This window comes from Perca flavescens, chromosome 7, assembly GCF_004354835.1.
Source record: "Perca flavescens isolate YP-PL-M2 chromosome 7, PFLA_1.0, whole genome shotgun sequence".
NCBI classification, from domain to species: domain Eukaryota; kingdom Metazoa; phylum Chordata; class Actinopteri; order Perciformes; family Percidae; genus Perca; species Perca flavescens.
Genome location: NC_041337.1, coordinates 11735981 through 11748839, shown reverse-complemented (window position 1 = coordinate 11748839; position 12859 = coordinate 11735981). Strand labels below are relative to the sequence as shown.

Below are 12859 nucleotides of genomic sequence, written 5' to 3'. Positions count from 1 at the left end.
TGGCGATGGTAGCATGTTGATGCTTAGCAGGTTTAATTTGACCATGTTCACCGACCGTGTTGGTTTAACGTGTTAGCAAGCAAACATTTGCCATCAAACATTACGTTCAGCTGAGGCTGATGGGAATGTCGTGAATTTTGCAGGCATTTTGAAATATTGAAAATTTGACCATATGATGGCACTAGATGAGAAGTCAGGAGATCAAATATATTACAAATCATCCTCAGCCCAAGAATGTGTGTATGTTAAGCATGTTAGTTTGCTAAGTTTAAATACAAAATGGCTCATAATGCAGCATGTTTGGCTAATGACAGTGACAAGCAGCAAAACCCTAGACAGGCTCCAGTATGTCCAAAACTGCCGCCAAGACGTGGCAGCAGATCACCCCAACCCTCATCCACCTTCACTGGCTCCCAATTAAGTCCCGCATCACATTTAAATCCCTCCATGCCCTGACCCCACTCTCCTCCGACCTCCTCCATCCATACACACCCCACCCCGAAACCTGCGGCCCACAGACTCTGGCCTGCTCTCCAATCCCCACACCAGACTCTGTACCTTCAGAGACCGAGCCGTTAGTGTTGCAGCCCCATCCCTCTGGAACACCCTCCCTACAGATGTCCGAAATGCTACATCCCTGGACAAACTTCTGAAACCCCACCTGTTTACCACAGACCTACAACCTCTTTTAGCTTAGCCACAGTAATTCTGTAACATGTCCTTGGGTTTCATGAAAGGCGCAATATAAATAAGTTATTTATGTTGGTATGTTAAAGTGAAGGTTATGGTGTACAATTGGCATGCTAGCATATTATGCCAGCATTAAGTCAAAGTACAGTGGAAGACAGAAATTGGGTTTGAGAGAGGAGCTTTTGTGCAGTGTGGAGTCACTTGTGTAGCTATTGATGGCTGGCTATTCCAAGGGTGACCCCCCAACCCCCCAGTGTGGCTAAAAGGTAATCCCCCATAATTCAGTCAGTGCCCCTCGCTGTTCTGCAGATATGAAACATAACTGGATTTGCAATAAAAAAAAACTCCCTTAATATTAAACTGAGCATACTACAGTTTACATTTTTTGTATTTATTGCTTTCCATGAATACTATGATACAAGCTCAGGCATTCATCTTCCAGCGATTATCAGTTTTACGAAGGCAGTGGACATGTATTACAAGTCTACAAAAACGGATTTACAGATGCATACTGTAAAAATCCAAGCTATCAAAAGGGAAATTTGTATAACTAATGTATAACAAGTGTAAAACTATCTTGTGCCCATTTAACAGATTTTGATGCAGAAATGGCTTCACTTAAGCCAAAAACCAATATTCTATCAAACCCAACTGGTTAACTTCTGGCAAATTGTGTGTTTGTATTGTCTTCATACAGTGACAAAGCAAAACTTTGACATTTTTCACATTCTTCAAGAAAACAAGTGCAATATAATGTTAATAAGAAATACATTTGTATGCTGTGTGCTTAACAGAAAAAGCACAGAAGTTTGTGAAGTGTTGCTTCACATTCTTAATGGCATGTGTTCCGATTCAACACAGGCGAGACACATATTCATCAGAAAAATAGTCAAAACAACTATACTATAGGCCAAAACACAACTCAAACTGTCAAATATATCATTTTGGAAATGCATGACAAATGACTTAAGAATAATGAAATTACTGAATACATCAGTTATCAGGGTTAAATTATAACGCTCATATAAAAATCAGGAAAAAAAAAAAAAAAGATTAGAAAATTGTTTAGTCAACAGTGGAAAAAAAAAAAAAAAAAAAAAAAAGTCTCCATAATCTTTAAATCATGTCCTTCCAGTTTAAAGACCAGGTGATGTGTGGACTTGTGTGGAGTATTTGAAATTGAAGTAGACAAAAAGATCCCTGTGTAGAATCTCAAGGTTCACATCGCTCCTGGTCCACAGGTCCACAGTGCTACAGATATACCCCTTGGCGTGGTATCATACAGTGTAAAAATTGGCAGGCTGGGTTTCAATTTAGTCATGTTCCCCAGGCTCTATTGCAGTCTTTGCGCTGTTTGAACTGTCGGCGTTGCCCTCTGTTGACAAGTCAGGTGAACTACTAGAAGAGGGGACCTGCTTGTCGCTGGCTAGGCCTTCTCCATCACTACTACTGCTACTACTACTGCTACTACTGCTCTCCCCATGTTCCTGCTCAAAGCTTGTACCCTTCTCTGATGGAGCAGGCTGCTCAGGGTGACCCACAGTGCTGTCCTTCTCCAGACGGTGGACATCCCCCCTCTCAGATGAGTTTTCTTCCCTTTCAGAAGGTTCTGCCTGTGTGCTGCTGGGCTCTAAGGACCAAATGGACAAAATTAGGGATGCAACCAACGATCATTTTCATTATTAATCAATCACCATGTTGTGTGCCAACAGTCCAAAACCCAAACCTTTTGAGTTTACTTTCATAGAAGACCAAGGAGACTTTTTTCTAATCGATCAAACATTCAACCATTAATCCACCATTCCTTGCAGCTGTAAACATTTTACTGTTACACTCAGAATAACAAAAATCTGTGGTTGTTAACTAATAAATAAAGATGCACCGATTACAGCTTTCTAGGCAGATTCCGATTTTTCTTTGAGTTAGGCCAGCCAATACCGATTTTAGCCGATTCCGATTTCATTTTTTCTAACCACTTTACAGCACACAAATATTTATTTTCTATCTTTTCTTTAATAGAACATTTTGCACAGAACATAGAAAAAAAAAAATTTAACACATAATGGATCACTATAAAATAGAACTATATAAATTACTCCCGGTGTGGGAAATTCACACACATCTAAAGTGATGCAATGTTAGAACCATTTCCTTCTTTTCACATCAAACAAAAAAAAATTTGATTTTGGTTTATGGTATCGTACCTCCACGCCTTTTTCTTGTTGCCTTTTTCCTTGCAGGTGTTGCATATTGCAAACTTATTATCTTCTGCACACATGCTGAAGAATGTCCAAACTGCTGACATGTTGCGGGTTAATTCACGAGGTTCCCACATGTGCAAGAATAGCGCGGACACGCGCTTCACACCGCGAGCGGGTACACGCGACACATGGTGGAAAAGTTGTGAGAAAGAAAAAAAAAAAAAAAAAGACTGTGCTGTGGCGTGCGTGCGTCCTTGAGAACTGTAACTCTTATAACTTATGTTGTCAGTTAATTTTTGCATTGACCGGCGTGACATCGGCATATATCAGACTGACCTGCCGGTCGCCGGTCATGGCCGAGCACCTGAAAACCGGCCAATTCCGGTCACCGGCCGGTCTATCGGTGCATCTCTACTAATAAATGTATTACTTACAATATATTTAGCACTGCACTTCTATAACATTGTCAGACTGATGATGCACAGTTAAAAAAAATAAAAAAGATCAAAATTGATGCAGCGTAATCTGATATTAGATATTTATTGTCCCATGAGGGAGATTTGTTTTCACAGTCTGTTTCCTGCACATGGCAATATACACGGACAAATACATCAACAGATAACATAAAAGACAAATATATAGACACATAGAAAACAACCACGTTTACGACAACGACACCGGATCTATACAAAGTCAGCGAGATAGTTTGTTCAGCAGTGCTATGGCAGAAGCGACAGAACTTCTGCTAAAGCGAGTGCTTCTACACCTCAGTGTCCTGTATGGCAGCAGTGTAAAGTGTGGATATAGAGGGTGATTGGTGTCATTTACAATGGCGAGGGCAAGGCGTGTGATGGCCACATCGTTCAGGTCGGAGATGCTGGGTGTACGGGAGCGGATCATTTTGGAGGCGACGTGTGTGTGATCTTGGGGAGTTTGTTTTTGTTAGAAATGGCCATGCATTCTTCCTCCTGGTCCCTAGTGCATACATTACCCACAATACAGCATAACCGCAAAAACAGACAACACTGTTGTGCAGTCATTCTAATACCCGCAGATTAATGTTAAGACTCTCTCAAATTCACTTTGTGATAACAACAGCAGCCAAGAGTTTTGCACTAGAAAGATCCATTTTGTTTCTTTTTGTGTCCATGCAGAGAGTTTGAAAAGGTTCACCTAAGCTATGGTATAACTGCCATACTACTATATTATTTCCGTTATAATTTAACATGTTTTCTTTTTGGTTTTGTTTTTTTTAATCTATTTATGAATATTGAGTGTCGATGTTAATTAGGAACTAAATTATGGACATGGACACTTTAAGGTGCAACAGGAGAAACACACACACACACACACACACACACACACACACAGGGTGAGAAGTTATTCACCATGTGTGGATGACAAGAGTTACTCGTGTTTCGAGCGAAGAAGTAAAGAAGATGTTTTTCATTTTGGTTTTTTGAACCGGGTATTTTCAAGTGAACTCATTCCCTCTTGGTTATATGCAGCCAGCAAGATATGTGTATTATGTTTGTATTTCCCGAGTGTATCTATATTTACTTTTTTATAGTGTATGTGAACGTGTTTATCTTTGACACTGTCATACTGTAGTTTGACGGTGGATTGCCAATGACGGTGGATGTGATGGCAGTGAAAAGGATGACAAGTGCAATAAATCCATCAGTAACCAGAACCATGGTGACGTTTATTTCCCAGAGGGAGTGGTATATGGCATAGCCCTCTGTCCACAAAGACACCACAAATACCTAGTGTTGTTATTGAAACACTTAAATATACATACGTCAGCCTAAGTGAACACTTACCACAATCCTCTGAAATAGCAGGTGTGTCACTAGATGTTCCACTTTTGAACTCTTGACCACATGGTTCTTCTGAAGACTCTGGTTCTTCCGACGAGCTCTCTGACTCTTTACAACAAGACGAATTGTTTTCTTCACTTTCTGTTCCATCCTCCTCTTTTTCATCAAACTTGAGCCTCTTGACCTCATGTTTACCAGCATCAGAATCCTCCTCCTCCTCGGGGTGCTTGTTTTTTATCCCACTGTTTGGCGTAATTTCACCCTCTGATGGTGAGAAATCACTGCAACAATGACAGAAACACAGGGGATCAGTTCATTAAATGATATACGATTAAAAAAAATGGAGTAGCACATATATATTCCTTTTAAAGATGGGGTCTTTGTGCATAAAATATCAGGTCTTGACAAATATTAGTGTCCCTACATTTTAAATAACACATACTGAGTAGACTAACTCAGTATACTACACCATCACTCACAGTGGCACACAGGTACATACTTCTTATTTCACTTACCCGATACGGTGCTCCTCCACCTCCTCTGTGGTTGGCTCTGGCTCTTTACTGACTGCACAGTCAGGCAGCCCGTTGGTGGAAAGCGAAGCCGACAATGACAATTTTGGTCTGGTGAGAGGTTTTGGTGTGTCTGGTCCATTTACATTTCGACTGCAAAAAAAGAAAATGACCATTTCTTATGCGAGTCATATCACAAGATGGCAAATCTGCAGAACTACTGAGACCCAAACTGACAGGCAATATATAACTGCCCTTACTATTAGGGCTGCACAACATATCTTTTTTTTTTTTTATCGTCATTGCAATATCAACTGTGCAACAAACACATTGCGAAAGGCTGCGACATATCGCAAACAACACTCAAGAGATTTTTTGTGTTAGTTGAAAGAAAATATCAGCAGAAAACTTTTTTTTTTTTTTAGTGGTGCCAATTTTATATTCAATTCATTGTTCAATAAAAGAATATTTTATGCTTTCCTTTCATTTGTTTTAAATTCAATTTGTTGTACTTTAGCAGAACACTGAAAGCAGCAGAAATGCAGAACTGAGAACACTTTAATATCTGTTTATTTATCGCAAATAATATCGTTATCGCGATATTCAACAACGTTATCACATATTTTCCTCATATCATGCAGCCCTACTGACTATGGCCTTGTTGGATTTTTGGATGTTTGACTTTAAACTAATTCAACTTTCCACTTTGGTGGTGTATGAGGCAAATTTGATTTGTGGAAGTCAATAATTGACAAGTATGTGGCTCCCACCTGTCTGAATATAGAGAAGAGTTACCAGGAAACATCACTCCATTCATTCTGTTTACACTGGATGCCCCATTTTTCCTTCAAAAAAAGTAGAAAGGCACAAAAACAACTGGCTGTTAACTGTAACTTTGTAAGTGTGACTTAAATTAGTAAATTCAAGGGAGCTGTCAGTGTGCATCAGAAGCAGCTTCACATAAATACTGCAGCCAGCAGAGCAGGGGGAGCAAAAGCTTAACAGCTAATGTACTTACTCTGATGTGGGGTACACACAGCTGACTACCATTACATTCTGCAATACAGAAACAACAGTATATATTAGAATTCAATTTAAAGCCATGGAAAGTATGCTTAAAACAATATTCAACAATAATATTTATCATTAGTGAAAATATTTAACATTACAGTTTGTGTGCTCACCTTCTCTAAACCCATGAGAAACTTCTCTGTTCCTGTATAGTTGTGCTTGGGGTCTGTAAGGAGTTCACATAGACGCTGGATGGTGAATGGAATTCTGGAAAAGTGATCAAGAGATATATTTAGGATTAGTCACACATAGCCCTTTCACAGCCATATGTTTTTTGTGAGAGGTCACATGCCAAATATTAAGTTGAGTAACCCTAACTGAACATGACACTGAACTGCCACATTATTTAGTTTTGTATGGGGTTGTTTGCAGTATGTTAAGTGTCTTATTATCAGCTGTACTCACCCATTGTAACCATTCACTATTTTTAAGATCCTCGTCTTCATCTCTTCGAAGGGAATATAATCTACATTGGGATTATGTGGTGCTCTCTGTTCTGGTGTTGAAGCGTGGAAATCATCCATGACTTTTTCCAACTTAAACACAAAGTATGTTTTGAACTGTGACCACGAGATCCTGAAAGATATTGGAAATGCGAGTTTGCATGTCATACACACAAAAGAATAAAAAGTATTGGAACACATTTTTACTAAAAGACTGATAAGAGAAACCGTTCACCACGTAGGCTTCATTTACAGGAAAACTGATGTAATTGCTGTGTGTGAAGATTTGTAGAACTTGTAATGATTTGTGTGAGCCCTATAGACTACTCACATTGGCTGCCCCGTTTTGGCAACATGACACAGGAATTGCTCTAGTTCTGGACAGGTCTCTTTCTTGCCTTTCTTTTCAAAATCTGTAAACGCCCACATTAAAAGCAGAACATTAGTTTGTTGGTAATAACGTTAATCCAAACTGAACCAAACAATGTTTGTACCTGCATTGAGCTTAATCTAAAGATTTCAAAACAATCCAGAAGCATACAACCATTAGAGAATATTCTGTAAATTATTCCGGAAAGTTGTTAAATTTCGTTTTAGGCTAACGTAACTTCTGTCACATCAAGTGCAACCTGGCAATGATCAAATGATTGTAAAATGTCAATTATAAACTGTATCAAGTGGAAATATGCTCAACAGGAAAGAAAACAAGTTAAACACCACATCATAAAATCGTCAAACACCAATGTCAGTGAACTAGCTAGCTAGCTAGCTAGCGAACTAGAAAGTTTTTGTAAAAGTTAGTAAATTAGCGTTTTTGTTGTGATGCTAACGTTACCCAGCTAGCGTTAGCTGTTTACAGTATCAGTAGCTAAATGTGTCCGACGTATACAATGTGATGAACTTCTTTCTTGAAGAAGATTGAACTAGCTAGGACAGGTCAGATTGTCCCTAGGTGCCTCTTCTAAACGCTTACGTTAACGTTAATCGTTGTTAGTAAGGTAGATTACGGTTGGCACGTAACGTTAGCGTAGTTAGCTAGCTAGCTAACATTATAGATTTTTACCGGGGGCGTCAAAACAAACGTCAAGACCATTTACTCATAACGAATCACTTATTTTAATAACTGTAAACATTGCCTTGAAACGCCTCCAATAACGCGTCGATGTCCATAGCTGTGTCCAGTCACAGGCAGGAAATCTTACTTGCTAGTTAGCAGTAGCATGTAGCTAGCAACCAGCAGCCCAACAAAGCTGGTGGCAGTGAAGAGTGCGCATGTCTACAATTACGTATTTGCGGAAGATGCGTCCACGTTCATAAAAATCTCTTAATACCAATACATCCATGATAGAAATATGTTCCAGTTCAACCTGATATTAACAAAGCATTTTGCATGCCCTTGTCGTAGCAACGCTTTTATTTTCAGTTAAAGTATGTGCAGACTTTAGTGACAGAAACTTCTGGATCGCTCTGCTGCGCTCTAGATGCCGCAAGCAGTCAGCGGGCGTCACCGTTTGTTGTGACGGCGCAAACCGGTGAAGCGACCAATGAGTCAGCAGCTGATCGGGGCTAATTTTACCTAACGAACCTATATATAACGACAGCAGCCCTGGTGAACACATCTGCACAAGAGACCTGCTAGTTTTTTACCAAGTCGTTCGGTTTTTAGAGCTAACAATGTCAGTTCCAGTAGCTGCATTACAACTGAGCACATCATCCAGCCCGGGTCTGCTGGAGCACAACATTCACATCAGCGACATAGATTTGGAAAGGATTTCCAGTGACAATGAAAACGACACTCTGCCTTTACATTCTCCGTGGACTTTCTGGCTTGATAGGTAACGTTTATACACAGTTTTTTTTTTAACCTCCATTGTTGTATTATTAATCTAGTGTCAAGTAGGTGAATTCTTTGTAGGTGACCTTTTAATGAGAACAAAGAAGGGAGATGACGAATTTATCAGGCCTGCTATAAAACAGCTTTTGAAACCCAGATAACATAGGCGTGTTTAACAGCGACATAGGGATTGTCTGTCTTAATAAATCACTTTATAATAAATTAAAACAAACAATGGTGTTGATGCAGCTTTTCTGCCAACTTGTTTTCTCTCTGACCTACATATGCAAGTCATTCAATTGAAAGGATCTTAAAATAAACAAAAGGGCGTGCTTTTTGTAGCCTTTTGTCTAACGAACCTATATAGAGGTCAATTTGAGTTCATCCTAAGCCTTTATACTTGTAATTTTTTGTTAAAATTTTTGGGGTTTATTGTTAACAAATGTGTCACTCCTTATGTGTCTGTTGCCATTGTTTAGTGAAGTATACTTTTTTCTGTTTAATTACAACTTAAGTAGCACAAATTTTCCAATGCTTAATTCAGAGTTCCCAATTTAGAATGCCTACGTTTTTATATCTAAGTGATTTCAGAATTAATGTTAAGTAATCACAACAGAGTTGGACATAGGTGAAGGTGGGGTTACACAAACCTCATCATCCACACCGTGTACAAATCAGAGGGTGCTGTGTTCAAATGGGGTCACTGTTGTTTACTGTTTACTGGCTTATTTGTCATATGATCACCCCCCCACCCCCAACCCCCCAACCTGTCTGCTCAGAGGGCAGCTCACTGAAACATGTCTGAGTAATGTAGCACTGAAATAAATGTATTTATAACATGACAAGTTAGAGGACCTAAGATCTTCACAAGTTTGTAATTTGTAAAGAAGCAAGTAAAACAACAGTGTTTGAAAAAAAAATAAAAAATTAAGTGTAACCTATGTATCTGTTTTTGTCAGATCTCTACCAGGAGCAACAGCAGCTGAATGTGAGTCAAACCTGAAGAAAATCTACACCGTGGAGACCGTCCAGGTAAGATGCTTTACGAGCACAGCTCCAGCAGGCACAGTGTACATTCTGCCACACTGGGAGTGGATGTGAGGACACATTTCACTAGCAAAAGTTTCCTTATTGACACAAGATGATATGCTGATTTCTTTCCACACGGCTGTTGGGAGTTTCTCTTTCTCTTTCTCACACTTAAATGAAGACACATATATGGAGAAACGGAATGATTTGTTCCTCAGTGATGTCTGTTTACTCAAAGTAAACAGTACCTATGCAGGACATACATACAGGTTAAACCACATAATCAACCTGAGGTTCAATGGCATTACACATTTCTTCCAATGATCTGCCAGTTTGTTGACGTGGAAACACCTGCTATTTAACATGTTAATCAGTATAATTACTGAATTACTGACCTAATTAGCGTGGCAGATTATTTTTAATGTATCATTGTAATTACGGCAGAATTTTAAATAGGTCACGTACCACTTTATGAATTACCAACCACAACTACGTTGGATAATAATAAGATTAAAGTTAAGTTAAAGTTTAATAATAAGTAAAAATACGTTTTTTTTATGTGTGTGGTTAGGAGCAATGAGGAAAAGACCTTTGGCAGAGATTTTCTACATCGTAACAAATGTGAAATATTAACAAAGCCAGCTATCTGCACTCCCTGTGCCAGTAAATGGTTCACTAAAATAACCTGTTTCCTCTCTTCACCTTGGCACTGGAGTAGAACTTTTGGAGAGTTTACAACAACATACCCATTGTCTCCAGCTTGCCATTGAGATGTAGCTATCATCTGATGAGAGGAGAAAGAAAACCACTCTGGTAAGTTTTATATTTAAGATAAATGCATGAATGTGTTTGTAGTATTTGAAGCTGTGTGAAATTGGTAAGTGTAACGTTGCCTGCTGGTTTGCATCCAGGGAAGAAGAAAGCAATGCTAAAGGTGGTGTTTGGAAGATGAAAGTACCCAAAGAATGCACCGTAAGTGATGTAATCAATATATCAATATTATATACCATTTTCTTCTCATTTATTGACTATTTAACAGATTTGTCTTCACATTTACAGTCTGTTGTCTGGAAGGAGTTGCTATTGGCTACTATTGGAGAACAGTTCATTGATTTTTGTGCCTCAGGTATTATTTTTTATTGAGTTATACCAAAAATGCAGGGTGTTTACAGTATGTCTGGAAATGAATAATTGCATTTCATGTACACAATACTGCGAGTCTGAAATTGATATTACATATTCTCTGCTGCTGTTCTTGCAGATGATGAAGTAGTCGGGGTCAGCGTCAGTGTAAGAGACAGAGAAGATGTGTTTCAGGTCTGGAATGGAAACGCTTCTTGTGCTAACGAGTCCAACATCTTAGGAAGGATCAATGAGCTCCTTCCACAAATACCTTTTAAAGCAGTGTTTTACAAACGTGAGTATTTTCTTGGAATATTAACCAGGACATAATGTTTGTTTTAGCTACAGAGTGAGACATCTCACTTCTGTTCAATCTTTGTTGGGAGTCACACATGCGCAGTAAGTACTGCTAGCTTGTCAGTTGCAGAGTATGAGGACGTGCCACGCTAGCAGCTAGGCTAGCATTAGAACGTGTGTTACAAAGTGACACACGTCACAGAAGTAAAAGCTGGACTACAATAGAGCTGTTTGGAGCAGTTTGTGAACAGTGTTTTCTTTGGGGTGCACTTTGGGCTTTTTCACTTTGTAAATCTATAATGTGCACAAAAAGATATATAACAAAATAATGGAAAGGGGAGAAGCCAAAAAGCACAATATGAGCACTTAAAACTTTATGACACCATAAAATGTGAGTAATTGTTCTTTCTGCTAATATTTCAGCACATGAGGAGCACCACGCTTTTGAAGGAGGTCGAAGACATTAGCACATATTGCACATCAGGAGTCTTGAGATATATATGTTTTTTTTTTTACTTTTGAACATGTTTTGGATAATATTTGGGCACATTTTGAAGCAATTGAGTTCATAGTTGCTTAATGTATTATCTTAAAACTAGGGTAGGCATTTTTCTTTTGGTGTCATTAAATACAAAGTAATAACCTTTCAGCATATTGTAATTCAAGTGGTCTGAGAGAAAACCAGACTTCTGCACCTCCTCTTGGCTCTGTTTTTCGGTCTTTAGAAAATCTTGCCCGTGATGGGAGAATTTGGCCAATCACAGGTCATTTCAGATAAAGTGCATTCCTATTGGCTGGTTTACAAAAGTAGATGCATGTGTACGTTCCTTCAGATGGTGAAAGCCTGATTCAATGCTGGATAATACGGCAGAAAAAGTTGCTATTACAGCATTGGCAGAAACTGCCTATGGTGCAAAGCAACGCAAAAAAATGGAAGACAGGCAATAAAGGCAATAAAACGTGCGTCAATATCGGCGAAGCATTTCAGAGATGGAGAGAAAATGTTGCTAATAGTTTAGCCTTCTGCAGTCACAGTCACAATGAAGATGATATGCCGGTGCTCGTCTGGTGGGAGGGGCTTAGGACAGAGAGGGAGAGCTGCAGAAGGAGGGCTGTTTTGGTTGTTGTTGCCTTTTTCAGAAAACTGCCTACACCGGCTTTAATTACAGTACATTAAATGTAGCCCATGTATTATGATTCTCAATCAATGGAATTTCCCATCTTCTGAGCACATTCATAATTTTTTTTTAGTCGTAAACAAAAAAACATTTCAGTTTGATTTTATCTGTGGCAGTGTTTGTGTGTTTTTATACTTCCACATTTTGCAACCAAAACAGCAGATCATGTACATGTCAGGATTATTTAGATGTATTATAGCATATTGTGTGCAGTTTGCTGAGCACAGACACAGCTAGGTCTTTGAATTAAATCTCATTTTTAGATCTAAGAGGAGCCCTAGTTTCACAAAGCAAACCTTTATCTTAACAATGCGTTGCAAGGCTTTTCTAGGGAGCTCTTTTCTCCGTTTTGTATGTTACAGCCAAATACTGTTGCCTAACATAAATCTTTAGAGATGAAAATTGCACATTCGTTTTTTCTTTTATTTTTTAGGATATCAGCGGATTGTAAAAGAAAATATGTTCTTGTTACAATAAAATGACCTCAGCGCACAAAAGTAGATGCTGAGAAATATATGCAATCATTTCTATTCTGTAGAATTTGAAGCAAATTGGCAGTGTTGTGGTTGTCATTTTGTTTAAGCATCTGTCCCAAATCAAGCACTTTGTGTGTGTGTGTGTGTGTGTGTGTGTGTGTGTGTGTGTGTGTGTGTGTGTGTGTG

The 12859-nt window shown here is 38.9% G+C and overlaps 2 protein-coding genes across 5 annotated transcripts; one reads left to right on the top strand and one right to left on the bottom strand.

Annotated features, from left to right (window-relative positions):
* Nucleotides 1-1060: 1060 nt before the first annotated feature.
* On the bottom strand, nt 1061-8181 carry LOC114558956 (serine/threonine-protein phosphatase 4 regulatory subunit 2-A). 3 transcript variants are annotated; one of them, XM_028583282.1, is made up of 9 exons: nt 7874-8180; nt 7069-7150; nt 6700-6870; nt 6408-6501; nt 6242-6279; nt 5994-6068; nt 5227-5376; nt 4715-4992; nt 1061-2320 (listed from the first exon to the last, which is right to left on the bottom strand). In XM_028583282.1, exons 1-9 carry the CDS (start codon nt 7905-7907, stop codon nt 2004-2006), a joined length of 1239 nt encoding a protein of 412 aa, XP_028439083.1. In that variant the 5' UTR covers nt 7908-8180; the 3' UTR covers nt 1061-2003. The 3 variants fall into 3 exon arrangements, with proteins under 3 accessions (XP_028439083.1, XP_028439085.1, XP_028439084.1); XM_028583284.1 differs by lacking the exon at nt 7874-8180 and adding an exon at nt 7232-7843; XM_028583283.1 differs by lacking the exon at nt 5994-6068 and having other exon boundaries at nt 7874-8181.
* LOC114558957 (eukaryotic translation initiation factor 4E type 3) lies at nt 8025-12859 on the top strand. Of its 2 annotated transcripts, XM_028583285.1 has the most exons (7): nt 8025-8572; nt 9531-9603; nt 10319-10413; nt 10512-10572; nt 10660-10726; nt 10862-11017; nt 11443-12859. In XM_028583285.1, exons 1-7 carry the CDS (start codon nt 8412-8414, stop codon nt 11484-11486), a joined length of 657 nt encoding a protein of 218 aa, XP_028439086.1. In that variant the 5' UTR covers nt 8025-8411; the 3' UTR covers nt 11487-12859. The 2 variants fall into 2 exon arrangements, with proteins under 2 accessions (XP_028439086.1, XP_028439087.1); XM_028583286.1 differs by lacking the exon at nt 8025-8572 and having other exon boundaries at nt 9532-9603; nt 10316-10413.

Excerpts from the sequence above, each read along its gene's own strand:
- LOC114558956 (XM_028583282.1), bottom strand. The coding sequence starts at position 7,907 with ATGGACATCGACGCGTTATTGGAGGCGTTTCAAG. Across the intron at positions 6,069-6,241 it reads TGTGTGTACCCCACATCAGA|GAAAAATGGGGCATCCAGTG; the intron begins GTAAGTACATTA and ends CTTTTTTTGAAG. Across the intron at positions 4,993-5,226 it reads GTGGAGGAGCACCGTATCGG|TGATTTCTCACCATCAGAGG; the intron begins GTAAGTGAAATA and ends TCATTGTTGCAG.
- LOC114558957 (XM_028583285.1), top strand. The coding sequence starts at position 8,412 with ATGTCAGTTCCAGTAGCTGCATTACAACTGAGCACATCATCCAGCCCG. Across the intron at positions 10,727-10,861 it reads CATTGATTTTTGTGCCTCAG|ATGATGAAGTAGTCGGGGTC; the intron begins GTATTATTTTTT and ends CTGTTCTTGCAG. Across the intron at positions 11,018-11,442 it reads TAAAGCAGTGTTTTACAAAC|CACATGAGGAGCACCACGCT; the intron begins GTGAGTATTTTC and ends CTAATATTTCAG.